Below are 15,361 nucleotides of genomic sequence, written 5' to 3'. Positions count from 1 at the left end.
TCACAGAGATCCGCCTGGCTCTGCCTCCCGAGTGCTGGGATTAAAGGCGTGCGCCACCACCGCCCGGCTCATTTTTAATTACATAGTTTGTTTTCTTGATGTTTAGTTTTTTTTTTTTTTTTTTGAATCTTATAACACTAAATCTCTGTCAGATGAATACCTCATAAAAAATTTCTCCCATCTGTGGGCTTCCTCTTCACTCATCTGACAGTTTCCTTTATTGTACAGAAGTGTTTTAGTCTCCTGGGTCCCATTTGTTGATTGTTAGGTTTTATTTCCTGGGCTACTGGAGTCCTATCAGAAAATCTGTACCTATCTATATGTCAAAGTGTGCTCTCCACTTTCCTACATGGTTTCATATTATCAAGCCTCATGTTTGAGGTCCTTAATCCATTTAGAGTTGAGTTTTGAGCAGGGTGAGAGATAAAGATCTAGTCTCATTCTTCTACGTGTTAAATTTCATTTTTCCCAGCACCATTTGTTAAGGATGCTGTCTTTTCTCCATTGTGTATTTTTAGCATCTTTGTCAAAAATCAAGTGACTGTAAAATTATATGTAGAATTATTGGGTCCTCAATTCTAGTCCATCTATTTCTGTGCCAGCGCCATACTGTTTTTGTGACTATGGCTCAGTGGTATAGTTTGAAATCAGGTATGATGACACCTCCTGCAGTACTTACTCTTTTTGTTCAGGGTTGTTTTGGATATTCTTGGTCCTTTGTTCTTCCAAATAAATTTTAATTGTTTTTCTATGTGAAGAATGGATTCTTGTTGTTGTTTGTTTGTTTGTTTTGGAGACAGGGTTTTTCTCTGTAGCCCTGGCTGTCCAGGAACTCACAGAGATCCTCCATCCTCTGCCTCCCAAGTGCTAGGATTAAAGACATGTGCCACCAGGCTTGGCAAACTCTTTTTTAAAAAAACAAGGTTGTGATCTCCTATTTTTCAGGACCCAGCCACCTGAGTCCACATCTATTAAGCCTGCTATTTAACTTAAAATCAAAATTTAAATATTCAGAATTTGGCCCATGCCATTAATCTCAGCTCTTGGGAGGCGAGGCAGGCGGATATCTGAGTTTGAGCCCAGCCTGGTCTACGGATCTAGTTCCTGGACAGCCAGAGCTACAGATAAACTGTCTTGAAAAACCAAAATGAAAGAAAGAAAGAAAGAAAGAAAGAAAGAAAGAAAGAAAAAGAAAGAAAGAAAGAAAGGAAGGAAGGAAGGAAGGAAGGAAGAAAAAAGAAAAGGAAAGTAGAATTAATTGAAATGTTTTTTGTCTTTCCCCTCAACACACACTCTCACCCCCTGCCAACAAAAAAAAAAAAAAAAAAAAAAAAAAAAAAAAGGAAACCAGGATGGCCTGAACTCATAGAAATCTACTTGCCTCTGTCTCCCCAGTGCTGGGATTAAAGGTATGAGTCACCTTACCTGGCTAAAAACAGCTAAAGGGCTTTATTGTATGTTTAAGAGTTAGCAACTGACCTCATCACCTAACTGAGTCACAGGCACAGGCTCCCCAGGATTTTCATCATGAAAGAATGTTAAATTTTGTAAAGAGCCTTTTCTGTGTCTACTGAAATGACCATGTGATTCCTGTCTTTGACTATATATATATGAATTACACTTATTGATATAAGTATGTTGAATCATCCGGGCATGTTTGCAATGAAGTCAATTGGATCATGATGAATAATCTTTTTGATGTTATTTGAATTAGGTTTCCAAGTGGTTTTTTTTTTTTTGAGACTTTATGTCTATATTCATCAGGAAAACTGACACACAATTTTATTCATATTTTTCCTTATTTGGTTTTGGTATCAGGGAAATACTGGCTTCATACAGAAGACTGGAAGAACTCCTTCCTTTTCTTTTTTTATAGAATAATTTGATTCTTCTTTGAAGGCCAGTGAATCTCTCTGGTCCAGTTTTTTTTTAAAGTGGCATTTTAAAAAATTGTTGTTTTAAATACATTGCTATAGATCTGTTTAAATCATTTATTTAATCGTGGTTAATTGTCAAAGGTCTTATATGCATGCAGACTTAAAAGCAGTAGATGAGGAAAAATAATTAATTCAGGGTAGACATTAATGAAGTAGAAATGAAACAACAAACCACAAGACACAAATAATCAATGAAATGGACAGTTCTTTGCCAAAATAACCAAAAAGAAAGAGGAAGACTCAAATCAACAAAATTAGAAATGAAAAGGGAAATATTGCAATACATGTCAAAGAAACTCAGAAAATCATAAGTGTATAAAACATCTATATTCCACTAAACTGGAAAATCTAAAAGAAATGGACTAATTTCTGTATGCATATAACAAGGCAAAAAGGAGCACACAAAGTTGGGAGGGAGATACGTTGGGGAAGATCCTGAGGGCAGTAGAGGGAGCAGGGGGCAGGTATGATTAAGACATATTTTATACGTGTATGACACTTTTGAGAGAATGAACAAATAAATAATGAAATAAATTCAATTTTTTTTAAAAGAACGAGAATGTATTCAATTCGGAAATAACGGTAACCTACAGTAAATAACTTCAATGGATGCGACAAGAAAACACAACTCTAATCTGGCTCCAAACAAGCCTTTTACATCCAGTAAATACTGCAGTAAGAATCGCTATGCGGGGCTGGAGGGATGGCTCAGTGGTTAGGAGTGTGTACTGCTCTTCCAGAGGACCTGCCTTCGCTTCCTACTACCCTCCTCAGGGGATGACAACTGCCTGGAACTCCTGCTCCGGGGATCTGGCCTCTGAGGGCACCTGCATGTACATGGCAAGCACATGCACACACACACAGAGAGAGAGAGAGAGAAAGAGAGAGAGAGAGAGAGAGAGAGAGAGAGAGAGAGAGAGAGAGAGAGAGAGAAATAAAATGGAAATAATTTTTTTAAAAAATGAATCACTGTGAGGGGAGGGCTGGGGAGATGATATCAGAAGTGATTATTAATTATGCACTAGGAGCGGAGTGTGGGTCCCCAGCACCCACACAACCGCTAGGTAGACATGGCATTTGAGAGGTGAAGACAGGAGATCCCCAGAGCAAACTGGCTAGATAGAGTAGCTGAGAGACAAGCTCACCTGCTTGACGGGGCTCCTGGCAGACCTGATGATTGGGACAGCAAGTACACACAGTACAGACAGCCTTGCGTGTTCACAAAGGGCCTGGAGTGCTGAAACCTATACATGACTTTGAGCTTGACCTGACTGGAAGAACTCGGTGTGTTTACCGCATCAACAACACCCCTAAGCCTTTGGACGCTTTAGGCCCTAGAGCAGCTAAAGGCAGACAGGCGGCTCCAGAGTTTTATCTACCCACCGGCTTCAGACCAGAATAAGAGTAGACGGGAGTAGAAGCTGCCTGCAGGTCCTGAAGGACAGAGTCAGTGTCAGAAAAACAGCCTATATTCCAAGCACAGGAAGAGAGGAAGCGCGTGAAAGGACACTTGAGAGCTGCATAGGAAAGCCAGGTGACCCAGAGAGGCCAGCACAAGACAGCTTGAGCCACAGGCTCCCCGGAGGGAGGTGGGGGTGGCGGGTTGGGTGGGACGGTGTGGAGGGTGCAGCAGCTGCTTCCAAAAGGCAGGGCAAGCCAGGCGAGAGGCAGGAAATGCCACCCTTGGCCAAAGCGCGCAGTTCGAACAAGTCTCAAAGTAGTCGCAGACTTTGATGGGACGTTGATTGGGACGGTGGCAAAGTCACGACGCTCTATGGCTTGGAGGGCAACGAATGGGAATAGATTGTTAAGAAGAGGAGCCCAAGAAGAGGGCGCAGGGCACAGGGACCGTCCAGGCGGGCGCAGTGGAAAGAGGCAAACTCATGGAAGTGCAGCCGGAGAGAGAGAGCTCCATCTCCAGTGCCCGGGAGCAGATCACCTCAACCCCGCATTAAACCTTCCCGGATTAACAAAGGAAAATGGGTAGGAACTTGAGGTGGTCGTCCTCTGACGGAGTGTTGGTAGGTCTGGCCCTCCGTGCGTGTGTAGACCCAGTGGTGGTCACATGAGCCCAGTGCTGTGGTGCCCAGCTGTAATCAGGAAACAAGACAAAAAAAGGACGGTGAGTTAGAGGCCGGGCTAGGATACATCCGGGGAATCACGCCCAGCACAATCAGGTGAGAAAGCAGGAACACTGGCCGACAGACGGATAAGACAGACAAAACTCATCCAGGAAGACGCTAGCTTGCAGTTGCTGCTCACAGCCCCGCGCAGGGAGCACTTCTTGCTGGGGGATGCCGCGTCTGCTCCCCTCCCGTCCCTGCGTTCCCCTCAGTCCCCAGATCTCAGCTTTGCTCTTTCTACCACGTATTTTCCTTCTACTCAAGGCCAGAAAATCCGGGAAGGGGCCGCAGAAGGAACCTCCGTATCCACAACCCACAATGTTATTTCGAAAAAAATTAAACATTACTTTTAACTTCAGTATCTATAGTTTTGCATCTGGAATGATAATAGCAGACGTGAATAGCTGATATAAGCAGTTAGTGCTGTGAGGAAGGCTGAAGTCAATTCGCAGACTGATGAGCTCATGGAGCACAGTTTCCTGAGCCTTCTGGACGCAGCTAGAGTACACACTGCTACTTCGGTGCGGGGTGTTAAGAAAGAGACAAAATAAAATGTCACGCTGTTCCCATACCGGGAGTCGAACCCGGGCCGCCTGGGTGAAAACCAGGAATCCTAACCGCTAGACCATATGGGAGCTGACGGCAGGTGTCTCTGTTTTGTCTGCTATGTCATCTACGTCAGCAGGGACGTTTGCCCAAACTCCACCCCTTCGATCTTTCAGCATCTTCACTTCCTGGGGATCCCGCGGCTGCCCCAGTCTGGTGGCCGGAAGGATGGAACCTCGCTGTGCATGGAAATGGGGCGGAAGTCAGCAGCCAACAGCAGTTTGCTGAGCACTGTTTTCCCCCTATGGCAGCAGTGTCGCGCTTACCGGAGCCGGGCACACCCGAAGCCCAGGCCCGCGGTAAACGCCCTTGTGGGCTCGACCTAGACTCAATCCTGTGGACACTGGCGTGATCAGCATTCCACGAGAGGTCCTCCCGCAGAAAGAATTTACGGTCATCACAACTGTGTTCTGTCCTCTCTGCAAGCAGAGATGTCGCTTTATTGTTAAGAAACTCAGCCGACTGGCGTGATGGTGGATGTCTTTAACGCTTCCAAAACTCGGAAAGCAAAAACTGTTCAGTTCTTGTAAGGTCACACCCCTTCTGGTTTACACACTGCCCTTCTCAAATTAAAAACAAAACGAAGGGCAGAGAACCATTTTTCTCTTTAGTTACAATAGCCCCAAGCATACAGGCACCAGAGAATCTGGAAGGGGAAGGGGGTGCTACCCATCTCACACAGGCTTGTAATTTGCTGTTAGTCTTTTTGCTCTTTATCATTAAAAGTTGGTAATAACCTTATAAATAATTTTCAGATACTCAGCCAGAAAAATTTACAGCATGAACTTTATAGAAAAGCTGGGCACACGATTCACTGAACAACCCAGCTGAAACCACAGTAAATTATCGCATTAATACAACCCCAGATCCAAAAATCAAATAAATTATGATTGATTTAAGGGAGTCTGAAGTGATGGCTTAGTGGTTATGAGCACTCTCTGGCTGCTCTTCAAGAGGACTCAGGATTTCCCAGCACCCATAAGGCAGCTCACAACCATCTGTAACTCAAGTTCCAGGAGATCCATCACCTTCTTCTGGTCTGAGGGCATGAGGCAACCACATGGTGCATAGACATACATGCTGGTAAAGCACCCATACACACAAATAAAATAAAATTGATTTAAGAAATGAAAGAGCTTGGTGACAGTTACCCTAGCTTTCACTTTATTCCATTTTTCTGTACAGTGTTACATATTTTTACAATTAAGAAGTAGAAAAACCAATATAAGGAAAATTAAATCAGGAAGAAATATTTACACCCTATAAATGGTTACATCCCCTCCTCAAACACAAGTCTCCAGACACTGTTCAAGTTAGCTCAGTAGAAAAGTGCAGCAGGACACAGTTCCCAGACACAGGAATACAAGTTCAGGAAGCAAAGAGGCTGGACTACACTTCTAGAAACAAAAGTGGGAAGGTCCCTTCAAGTTCCTTGAGAGAATGTCAAAGTGTTTTTTTCCTTTTATAATAGAATACCCCCTCCTACCTGACAGTCTGCTCTGGTGTGTGTGTGTGTGTGGGGGGGGGTCTTACATAATTTTAAAGGGTCTCTAACTCCAGGGCTTAAGTGATCCTCCTGCCTCAGCCTCTAGAGTTGCTGGGACTATAAGCATGCACTACATGCCCAGGCAGAGGTATTTTTACTGACTGGAACTGTCCTGATCTGGCCTAGGTCTGCAGACTCCTTTTCTTCCCTGCACCATGCATGTTGGCTCTGCCAAGGTTCCTCATTTGTTCACTGACTTGCCCACAAGGAGGGAGGCCCTATGAGAACGTGCACCTAGAAGAGGTTTCAGACAAGCTGCTTTCAACACTGCTCAGCTTGCCTCACAAACTTCCTAACTCAACTTCCTAATTCACAAGGCTGGAAACAATACGGACTAAGGACATTTCTAGGAGGGGCAGTAGCTGAGACAGGGGCTATTATGAAAGATGGCCTGAGTAGGGCAGTGACACCCAAGATCGCTATGCTTAATGCCTTTGACAGTAGGTTCAGATCAGGCAGGCCCAGGGTCCAACTCCTTCAGTTTTTTCTGGAGGCCCCGGACCTGACCCTGACCCCAGTTGATTCGAGTCTGGAGGTTGGCTATATCTGCAGCCAGCTGAAGGCCTGGGGAGAGAAGAAGAATGTCACCATGGTATGACACATGGACCTACCCACCCCCACCTCAGGGACCACAGGAGTATCAGCCTCTCTGGCCTCTACAACAGTCTAAATGTTCCAGCTATGACATCGGCCCATACCCTCACCTCCTTAGCACCTCACTGTGCTAAACCATCATCCCCTCAAAAACAAAAAACCCTCCCTTGACTCACTGTGCTTGCCAGGAATGAGCACCTCACAGATCACACAAACCTCATGGTCTCATTTCCTCGGTCCTGCAAACTCACTGTTCTGAGCTGCCCCCCTCCACCCTTCCTTTGCACCTGAGCATGACCCACCCTCTCAATCCACCCCTAGGCTACCCCCACCTCTGCTCTCTATCCCTCTACCTCACCCAGCAGGCCAGGCCGTCCTGTCTTTACCCTCCAGGGCAGCAGGACTGCAGACTCATGTCTCCAGTCCTCCAGGGAACACTTCCTCGAAATTCTTAGATTCTAGGATACCCCCGTCTGTGGGTCCTGGCCTGCAGTCTCTTCTTGGGTATCCCCTGGCCCTCAACTCAATTTTTCTGTGCGTCCTTGTCAACAACTTGGGAAAGTAAACGCCAGCACTCCACCCTGGAATTCCGAATCTCTCTCCAGCAGACACTGGTGCCGAACCACAAGAACCCACCCACGACTGCCACTCAGCTCTCTCTCAGCTGCTGCCTGGGAGGATGCCCACCACCACAGGTGGGACAGCTCTGTCCTCCCAGAGTCCTGAGAGGACTCTTCTCTTTCCTTCACTCCTGCATTTAAGTTGTCAGCAAACACTGGGGCTTCCATTCTCAAAATGTGTGCAAGTTCTCACAGTTTACCTCACTTCCAATGCCTCCACCTACAACCCATGGCTGGTCAATCCTGCCTGCTCTCTGCTCTGCAGTCTGTCCCCACTCAGCATCCCAAGGATTCTTGTTACTCTGTTGTTCCTACTGATTCTAGATTCACCCACGGAACCTCACTAGGGCCTGGCTCCCTGGCCCCAGCTCCTGGTATCCTGCTCTGCTGACTCCACTCCAGCCCTCTGGCCTCCTCTGCTTTTCCCCAGTCCACATAACCCCCTACCCGGGGCTTCCACCCTAGTAACTAGACCAGATAGAGCCTAGTTGGTCTCCTTAGCTAGAACAGAGTTCCTCCAGATCACTCACAAAGTTCTTCGTCTCCTCGGAGAGGCCTTTCCTGTCCCATCTTCATAAACCAGCTCCCCAGCCCACTCCCTCCCATGTTACTATTTTCATGACTTTCAGAGCCTGGAACTACAATAAAAGTCTATTTGTTGCCTATCTATTTATACACGGTTGGAATTCAGTACATGGCTATAAAGCCAACAGGGTCCACTCACCATCCCGGAAGCTGGCCTGGGCCTGCCGAAGACTGTGAGGAACCAAGATTCCAAACCAGTTCAAGGGATCTTGAGGGACCACAGAGGTCCCTGACACTTGGGTCTTGGTAGGGCCCTTGCGTCTGCGCAGAGCTGGAGAAAGAAAGGTTAAAGGCCATACAGTCTTCATGACCACAGTGAGTCTATTAATCTAAGTTCACGGTTCTGGAAAACACTGAAGGTTAGAAATTTCCCCCAACAAGCCGAGTGTGGTGATGCACGCCTTTAATCCATGCACTTGGGAGGCAGAGGCAGGTGGATCTCTGTGAGTTCAAGGCCAGCCTGGTTTACAGAATAAGTTCCTGGACAGCTAGGGTTGTTACACAGGGAAACCTTGTCTTGAAAAACCAAAAAAGAAAAAAAGACAAAAAGAAAAAGAAATTTCCCCCAACCTTTTTGTGTGTCTAGAAATAGTACTACCTCTCCTTTTGTAATCCAGGTAACTCTGTGTTTACTGACTTCCAGAAGGGATGATTCTGTCTGCTGGTAACAAGATCACAGACCGACCTTGTCCCTTTTCCCTAAATGTTCTGGAAGACCCTATCATTCCCCATTCTTTGTCTCAGGAATGATTAACTAGGATTAGAGGTTTATTTCCAAGGAACACTTACAGAGATGCACATTTTCCGTTCAGCTGATGAGACTTCCTTTGACTGCAAAACCTATCCCACTATAAAACATCCCACCTATAACTTCCTATCAAAGTATAAGGAAAAGCCGTCCTAACACATTCCAATTGTCTCCAGCTTAGGCGCGCTCCATTAACCAGATGAAAGTAATCCTGAGTGTTCAGTGAGTTTTGCCTTTAGCATTAAGAGCTGACAGGAGGAAAGAGAACTCACATGCCTCGCTGGGTCCCACTTCCTCGGGGGTCTGGGCATCAGCTTTGATCACCCTGAAGGTCTGGGGTCCATCCTGGGCCTCGCTGTAGGAGAAAGGAAGATGGATCTCTGGCCACGCAGGCCTATGTCCTGCCCACCCCACTCTACATCGAGGGCACCTCACCTGGCGCGCACGCAGATCTGAGGCTCCATACACGAGGCATACTGCAGGGGCCCTACGGACTTGGCGCCCATGGCATAGCGAGCCTTGGCAAGCGAGAACCATCCCTGGGGAGACAGGAGAGACTTTAGACTCGGTTTCCCTCCCTGGGCCCGCCATCTCTCCCTCCCTCCAGTGCCCGTGGTCCACCTCCTCCACCCGGGCGTTCAACGCCGCCCGCTTCGCCTCCAGTTCCTCCAGGTCGCTGAGCAGCTGCAGGTACATCGAGTCCAACTCCTCTCGCAGGGCCGAGACCGCCATCGCCCAGCCGCTGTAGGGACGCGGAGGAGCTAAGCCACCGCCTCCCAAGCCGCCTAACCACCGCTAGCGCATGTGTATGCCAGCCAATCGGCGCCTGAGACCCGCCTCTAGGGGGCGTTCCTAGTCGTGGCCCGGAAGTCAAAGGCTACGACATCCGGGTCGCCCGTATCAACGGCCAGGGCACGCCTGGCACCAGGACGCCGGCTAGCGCCTGAAGTGGGACATTTTCTGAGTCGGATGGTTATGAACAGTCGGGCCTTAACTCCAGGAAGCCATCCATCTCGTTTTCCGCTTCCATTCTTCGCGAGACGACGGTTTGAACAGCTGACGGACTAGTGAAGCCGCGGGCAGACTCCATTCATCTGGGCTGTCTTAAACCACGTGACCTTCCGCGTCCAGGTACTTGATTGGCTGCCTGACTGACCAATAGCCTTGCGACGCCATCCGCCATCTTAACATGGGGCACTCTGGACGGCAGTCGAGTCGAGTGAAGAAGCCTCTCGAGGCCATCTTGGTTGAGGGCGGAAGTGAGCGCTGCGTGGTGCCGGAGTTGCCTGAAGATCCCAGACGCGTGTGGGAGCGGCGCTCAGCATGGTAGGATGTTTGAGTTCGCGTTTTGGCTTGACGGGGGCGAGGGAACGGGGACTAATGGAGGACTGGGTTGCTGGGTTGTGGTCCTCGGTGGTCGGAAGTAGATAGCGACCCTGTCTGTTCCCCAGCTCCGTCGGGAGGCTCGCCTGCGCCGCGAGTACCTGTACCGCAAGGCCCGGGAGGATGCACAGCGATCGGTTCAGGAGAAGAAGGAGCGAGTCAAGCGTGCTCTTGAAGGTAATTAATGCCTCTCTGGTCTGGTGGGGTCCTAGACCTTACTAGAGCATACTATACAGTGGTGTAAACGCGTTTGAACTTCGTGTACTAGTGTGGCTGAACATCGTTCCGTTCTTTGCCTGTTAGGTAGGACCTCTCACTGGTTTCTGAATGGTCCCACCAGATGATGGTATGGCTGTTGGTGCTGCAGTCCTCTATGTTTACAGGTTGATTGTTAGTTTTGCTTACAGAAGTTTAAAACTTGGCCTTTCTTTTGTCCACACTTCCATTTGCCTCATTAAATGAAGTTCCTATATCACAAGGCTTAATTGGAAATGTCATATTTATCCCTATTTTGTTGGTCCTGTATCCAAAGAGCTTTATGCCTATCTGATAATACATCACCTCTGGTACCTCTGACTAAATTTTCATTTTGCAGTTCTTAAGATTTATGACTATAAAGTATATATGTGTTAAGTAAAGTTTGCGTTAAGAAGCATAATGTTAGGGCTAGGATTGCACCTTAGTTGTTAGACTGCTTGCCTAACATGAAGGGGGCTCTGGATTGTGCCTCCAGCCTGACTAAACTGGGCCTGGTAGCCTATGCCTCTAATCCCAAACTAGGGAGTTGGAGGCAAGCAGATCGGGAGTTCAAGGCCTGCTCTGGCTGCATGAGTTCCAGATCAGCTTGGGCTGTATAAGCATAATGTTAAGCATCTGTGACCCATCTTCATAACTTCAAAAAAAAAAATGGAGGTGACTGTAAAGATGACTCAAGGGTTAAGAGCACTTACTGCTCTTACAGAGGACCCAAATTCATTTCCTAATACCCACATGGAATGGCTCACAACTGCTTATAACCCCAGCTCCAGGGGTTCCAGTGGCCTCTGGCAGCAGCCACATGTGTAAACTCAGGCAGGCACACACACACACAAAAAGAAAAAAATGATTGATATATTAACATTTATAATGATCACTGTATTAAATATTGCATTAAAAGGAACCATTTTTGTTATATTAGTATATGTGTTTGGCTGTTTTATTTGTTTGGGTGGGGGCGCTCAGTATTGTTTCTAAGATCCAAAAGGTATGGCTAGACATTCCTTGTGAGTATCCCTGGGGATAATCCTTTTCCTGTGGCAGATAGGAGCTTATTTTCAGTTGGTAGCTAGAAAGAGTACTGCTGCTAGGACCCTGCCCTCTACCACCACATGCTGGAGAGCAGAACTGGGCCTGTGGATGGCATGCTCAAATGTGTTTTTTCCAGAGTGGACACACCACAGCTTAGCCCCTCGCTACCTCACTTTAGTCCGCAGAAGAAATCTCTGACCCTCAACCAGCTGAGGCCACTCACCTTGAAGTGTTCAGTGCATCACGACTAGCAATGTTCTTTTTATATTGTTTTGCTATTATTGTTTTAGAGGCAGGGTCTTACTTTGTAGCTTTGGCTGACTTGGAGCTCACTATGTTCACCAGACTAGCCTCAAACTCATAGAGATCCATCTGCCTCTGCCTCCTAAGCCCTGGGATCAAAGGCGTGGGCCACCACACCCGGTTTAATGTCCTTGTGTGAAGACTTCGGGGTCACTGGCCTTCCTTCCTACATAAGGAGCAGTCTGTTTCTTTCAAAAAAGCAACTTTTGTTTTTGTAGTGTTTCTTAGCACCAGGGTCTTAGACTTGCAAGCAAACTGCCCACCATTGAGTTACCAAAACTTCATTAAGTTTTTGTCTGGTTATAAAAATAATATATATTGATAATGACAAAGTATTTTAGAAAATGAGCTCCCCAGGTGCCTTAAGTTGACAATTAGGTGAAAAGAAGTTGGTAGCTGGGAGTCATGGCATGCCCTATAATCGCAACAGTTAGAAGCTAAAGCCATGCACATCTCACATGTCTCAAATAAGTAAAGTAGCTGGTTTATTACTTCTCTTTCTCCTGTATTTCTGTACTGACTCATTAAGAAAGAAGCACAATGCTTTTCCATCAAATTTGTGCAGACTAGTAAACCACACAGTATTCTATAAATTGATGGGACCCTGCTGTGTCTCACTCTGCCCCCTGTCTTTTCCTTGCAGAAAACCAGCTGATTCCCACTGAGCTACGCCGCGAGGCTCTCGCCTTACAGGGGTCCCTGGAGTTTGACGATGCTGGCGGTGAAGGTAAAACTGTGCTGTGCAGCCCTCTTCCATACTGAACCAGCTTCTCCGCTCACTGGGCTTCTTGTCCTCTTCCGCCACACTGGGCAGTTTCCCACCTGACAGAAGTGTCGAGGTGCGCTGTTTCTGTACCCGTCCCCAGCTCCACAGGGGCTCTCCCTAAATGAGTGCTTTTAGTCTTTGCTGACTCTCCCTCACTGGAATGCCTGCTGAGCAGAGCACTGTCCTTGGCACTGGTACCCAGATGTCTCATTCATTGCAGTATTTAATAGGCAGGAAAGGAATCACAGATATGATAGATGTTTATTGTGAGGAAAAGGAGTCTTCTCACTTCTTGTTTTAGCAGTTCAGGGTTTTGGGACCATAGACTATGTTATTGCTCCATTGTGCTTGGTAACCAGCGGTAGCTGTCCTGGCCACTAGAGGCGCATTTCCATCAGTGAAGGTTCTTGAGCAGACTCAGCATTTTTCTTGTCTCTTGTTCTCCTAACAGGTGTGACCAGCCACGTAGACGATGAATATCGATGGGCTGGCGTTGAAGATCCTAAAATCATGATCACTACCTCCCGAGACCCCAGTTCTCGCCTAAAGATGTTTGCAAAGGTACCAGGGGGTGGGGAGGAGGGAGTGCCCGGGGCCTGAGGCCCCAATTCTAATTTGACATTGGTCCATGGGCAGGAACTGAAGCTGGTGTTCCCAGGTGCCCAGCGCATGAACCGAGGTCGGCACGAGGTTGGCGCGCTGGTGCGAGCTTGCAAAGCCAATGGGGTCACCGACCTGTTGGTTGTCCATGAGCACCGAGGCACACCTGGTAAGGCCTGCCAGAGGGAAAGGGAGCTCGGGCTGTTCTCATGGCAGAGTGTCTGACAACCTGTCACCTACAGTGGGGCTCATTGTCAGCCATCTGCCCTTCGGTCCTACTGCTTACTTCACACTGTGCAATGTGGTTATGCGGCATGACATCCCTGACCTGGGCACCATGTCAGAAGCTAAGCCTCACCTCATCACCCATGGCTTTACCTCACGGTTGGGCAAGCGGGTAAGTAGGGGAACCTGTGCGGGGGCAGGGCAGGGCAGGGCAGGGCAGGGCAGGGCAGGGCAGGGCAGGGGCAGTAAGGATCGGGCCAGCCCCAGCGTTCTCCTTTCCGCTGCCCCAGGTGTCTGATATCCTCCGTTACCTGTTCCCTGTGCCGAAGGACGACAGCCACCGGGTCATCACCTTTGCAAACCAGGATGACTACATTTCATTCCGGTGGGTCTCTGGGCTGAACTGGGGGCATCATGACCTTTGTGGCCTTTTGGCTGACCCACATTCCTGTCTATTCTTCCTTTCTCCCCAGGCACCATGTCTACAAGAAGACAGACCACCGCAATGTGGAGTTGACTGAGGTTGGGCCTCGATTTGAGCTGAAGTGTGAGTTTGGGCCTTTAGTTTATGCTGGGAGCGCGGGGGGGGGGGGGGGGGGGGGGGGGGCTAGAGGAGGGGCTTGGTTGTGCATGGGATGACGTCTCTTTCCCCTGACCCTAGTGTACATGATTCGCCTGGGCACACTGGAGCAGGAGGCCACAGCAGACGTAGAGTGGCGCTGGCACCCGTATACCAACACTGCCCGCAAGAGGGTCTTCCTGAGCACTGAGTGAACTGTGAGCTGCTGCTGGCCAGTAGGCTGCAGACTTGGACTCTTGGGGCAGGGCCTTGTCACAGACAGATTGACTAATCCCAAGTGGGGACTGGAAGGATCTAAATAAACCCTCTGTCATCTTGCTACCCAACTGCCTCTAACTGGTCAGAGTGGGCCTACGCTCTGTCAGGCCAGACCTGAAAGATGAAGCCCACGGAGTGTCTGTGGTCTGAAGACCTAAGGAGTGGAGTGTCCTCAGGCCTAGGTTTGTGTGGAGTAGAAACAGTCCCTCTCAGGCTGGGGATGGTGCTGCAGATTCCCCACTGGGAAGTGAATGGTTGTCTCCTCAGGAGTTGGGCCCTGTGAACACTTATTTCGGTGTTTAGGGTAAGTCTTCTTCACCAGCAGCAAGCTGACCCCATTCGAGTGCCAGCCTAACTTGTCAGTTCAACGGGGTCCCTCTGCCAAGCAGGTGCATCCTCCCTTTTCACAGAAGACGTGATGCCAACAGCCTGCCTACCATTCCTCTAACTCTTGTAGATGGGCCTGCCCAACAGCACACAGGGAGGTGCCTCAAGATTCTAAGTCTGTGCCCCAGCCTCTCCCAACTTATGCCCTCTCTGTACCCACATCCCTGGGTTTATGTAGAGTGGTTGTCAAGGCCCAGCAAATGCCCTAGAGTTTACAGAGAGAATTGGTGATGAGATCATCATGCAGTTAGGGGGCCTCTGAGGAAGCCTGTCAAGACATGGGATAAGGCAAATGTCTGCATAGAATCATGAAAACCAAACAGAAGCCATCTTGATGACATAGGCAAAGGCCTCGGGGTCCAGTAAGAATAGTTGAAAGGGAAACAGGACCCACGGAGGCCAGTGTTCGGGAAAGTCTGGGACGAGACCACCATTACAGCTCACGAATCCAGTTCCCTCTGCAAGGCCTCTGGAATCCTGCCATGGCTTGCTCCAATCTTAAAGAATGAACCTGTGTGTGTGTTCTTGAAATTTTTTAAAACAAGTAAAATCATGTGATATCCTGTGTTTATTTCTTATAACTGCCATAAAGAATTACTGTGGACCAGGTAATTTAACAGAAATTTGTTAGTTTTAGAGGTCATGGTACAAGTTCAGGGTGTTCACTCCCTCCTAAGGCTGAGTGTGTTGGGGATGGGGATCTTCTTTCTCTTTGGCTTGTGATGGTTGCCAGCAGCCCTTGGCATTCCTTATTGTTGACTATAGCACTTCAGTGCCAGCCTTTGTATTCCACACGTCTTCTGTCTACCAAAT

At 48.1% G+C, this 15,361-nt stretch overlaps 2 protein-coding genes and 1 non-coding gene across 3 annotated transcripts; 1 reads left to right on the top strand and 2 right to left on the bottom strand.

The window, feature by feature from the left end:
* Positions 1-4,623: 4,623 nt before the first annotated feature.
* Trnae-uuc (transfer RNA glutamic acid (anticodon UUC)) lies at positions 4,624-4,695 on the bottom strand. Its single transcript has one exon. It is a non-coding gene; the product is annotated as a tRNA-Glu (tRNA).
* Positions 4,696-5,807: 1,112 nt separating this feature from the next.
* On the bottom strand, positions 5,808-9,608 carry Ccdc115 (coiled-coil domain containing 115). The gene is made up of 5 exons (XM_052745194.1): positions 9,381-9,608; positions 9,195-9,298; positions 9,032-9,114; positions 8,151-8,282; positions 5,808-6,776 (listed from the first exon to the last, which is right to left on the bottom strand). Exons 1-5 carry the CDS (start codon positions 9,489-9,491, stop codon positions 6,664-6,666), a joined length of 543 nt encoding a protein of 180 aa, XP_052601154.1. The 5' UTR covers positions 9,492-9,608; the 3' UTR covers positions 5,808-6,663.
* A 347-nt stretch (positions 9,609-9,955) lies between these two features.
* On the top strand, positions 9,956-15,101 carry Imp4 (IMP U3 small nucleolar ribonucleoprotein 4). The gene is made up of 9 exons (XM_052745193.1): positions 9,956-10,085; positions 10,211-10,319; positions 12,376-12,459; positions 12,950-13,059; positions 13,135-13,267; positions 13,341-13,495; positions 13,614-13,708; positions 13,797-13,870; positions 13,985-15,101. The coding sequence occupies exons 1-9, from the start codon at positions 10,083-10,085 to the stop codon at positions 14,095-14,097; spliced, it is 876 nt and encodes a 291-aa protein (XP_052601153.1). The 5' UTR covers positions 9,956-10,082; the 3' UTR covers positions 14,098-15,101.
* Positions 15,102-15,361: the final 260 nt, after the last annotated feature.

The sequence above is a fragment of the Peromyscus californicus genome, unplaced genomic scaffold (assembly GCF_007827085.1).
Source record: "Peromyscus californicus insignis strain IS unplaced genomic scaffold, ASM782708v3 Scaffold_19__1_contigs__length_69161282, whole genome shotgun sequence".
Taxonomy (NCBI): Eukaryota; Metazoa; Chordata; class Mammalia; order Rodentia; family Cricetidae; genus Peromyscus; species Peromyscus californicus.
This window is presented reverse-complemented; position numbering and strand designations above follow the sequence as displayed.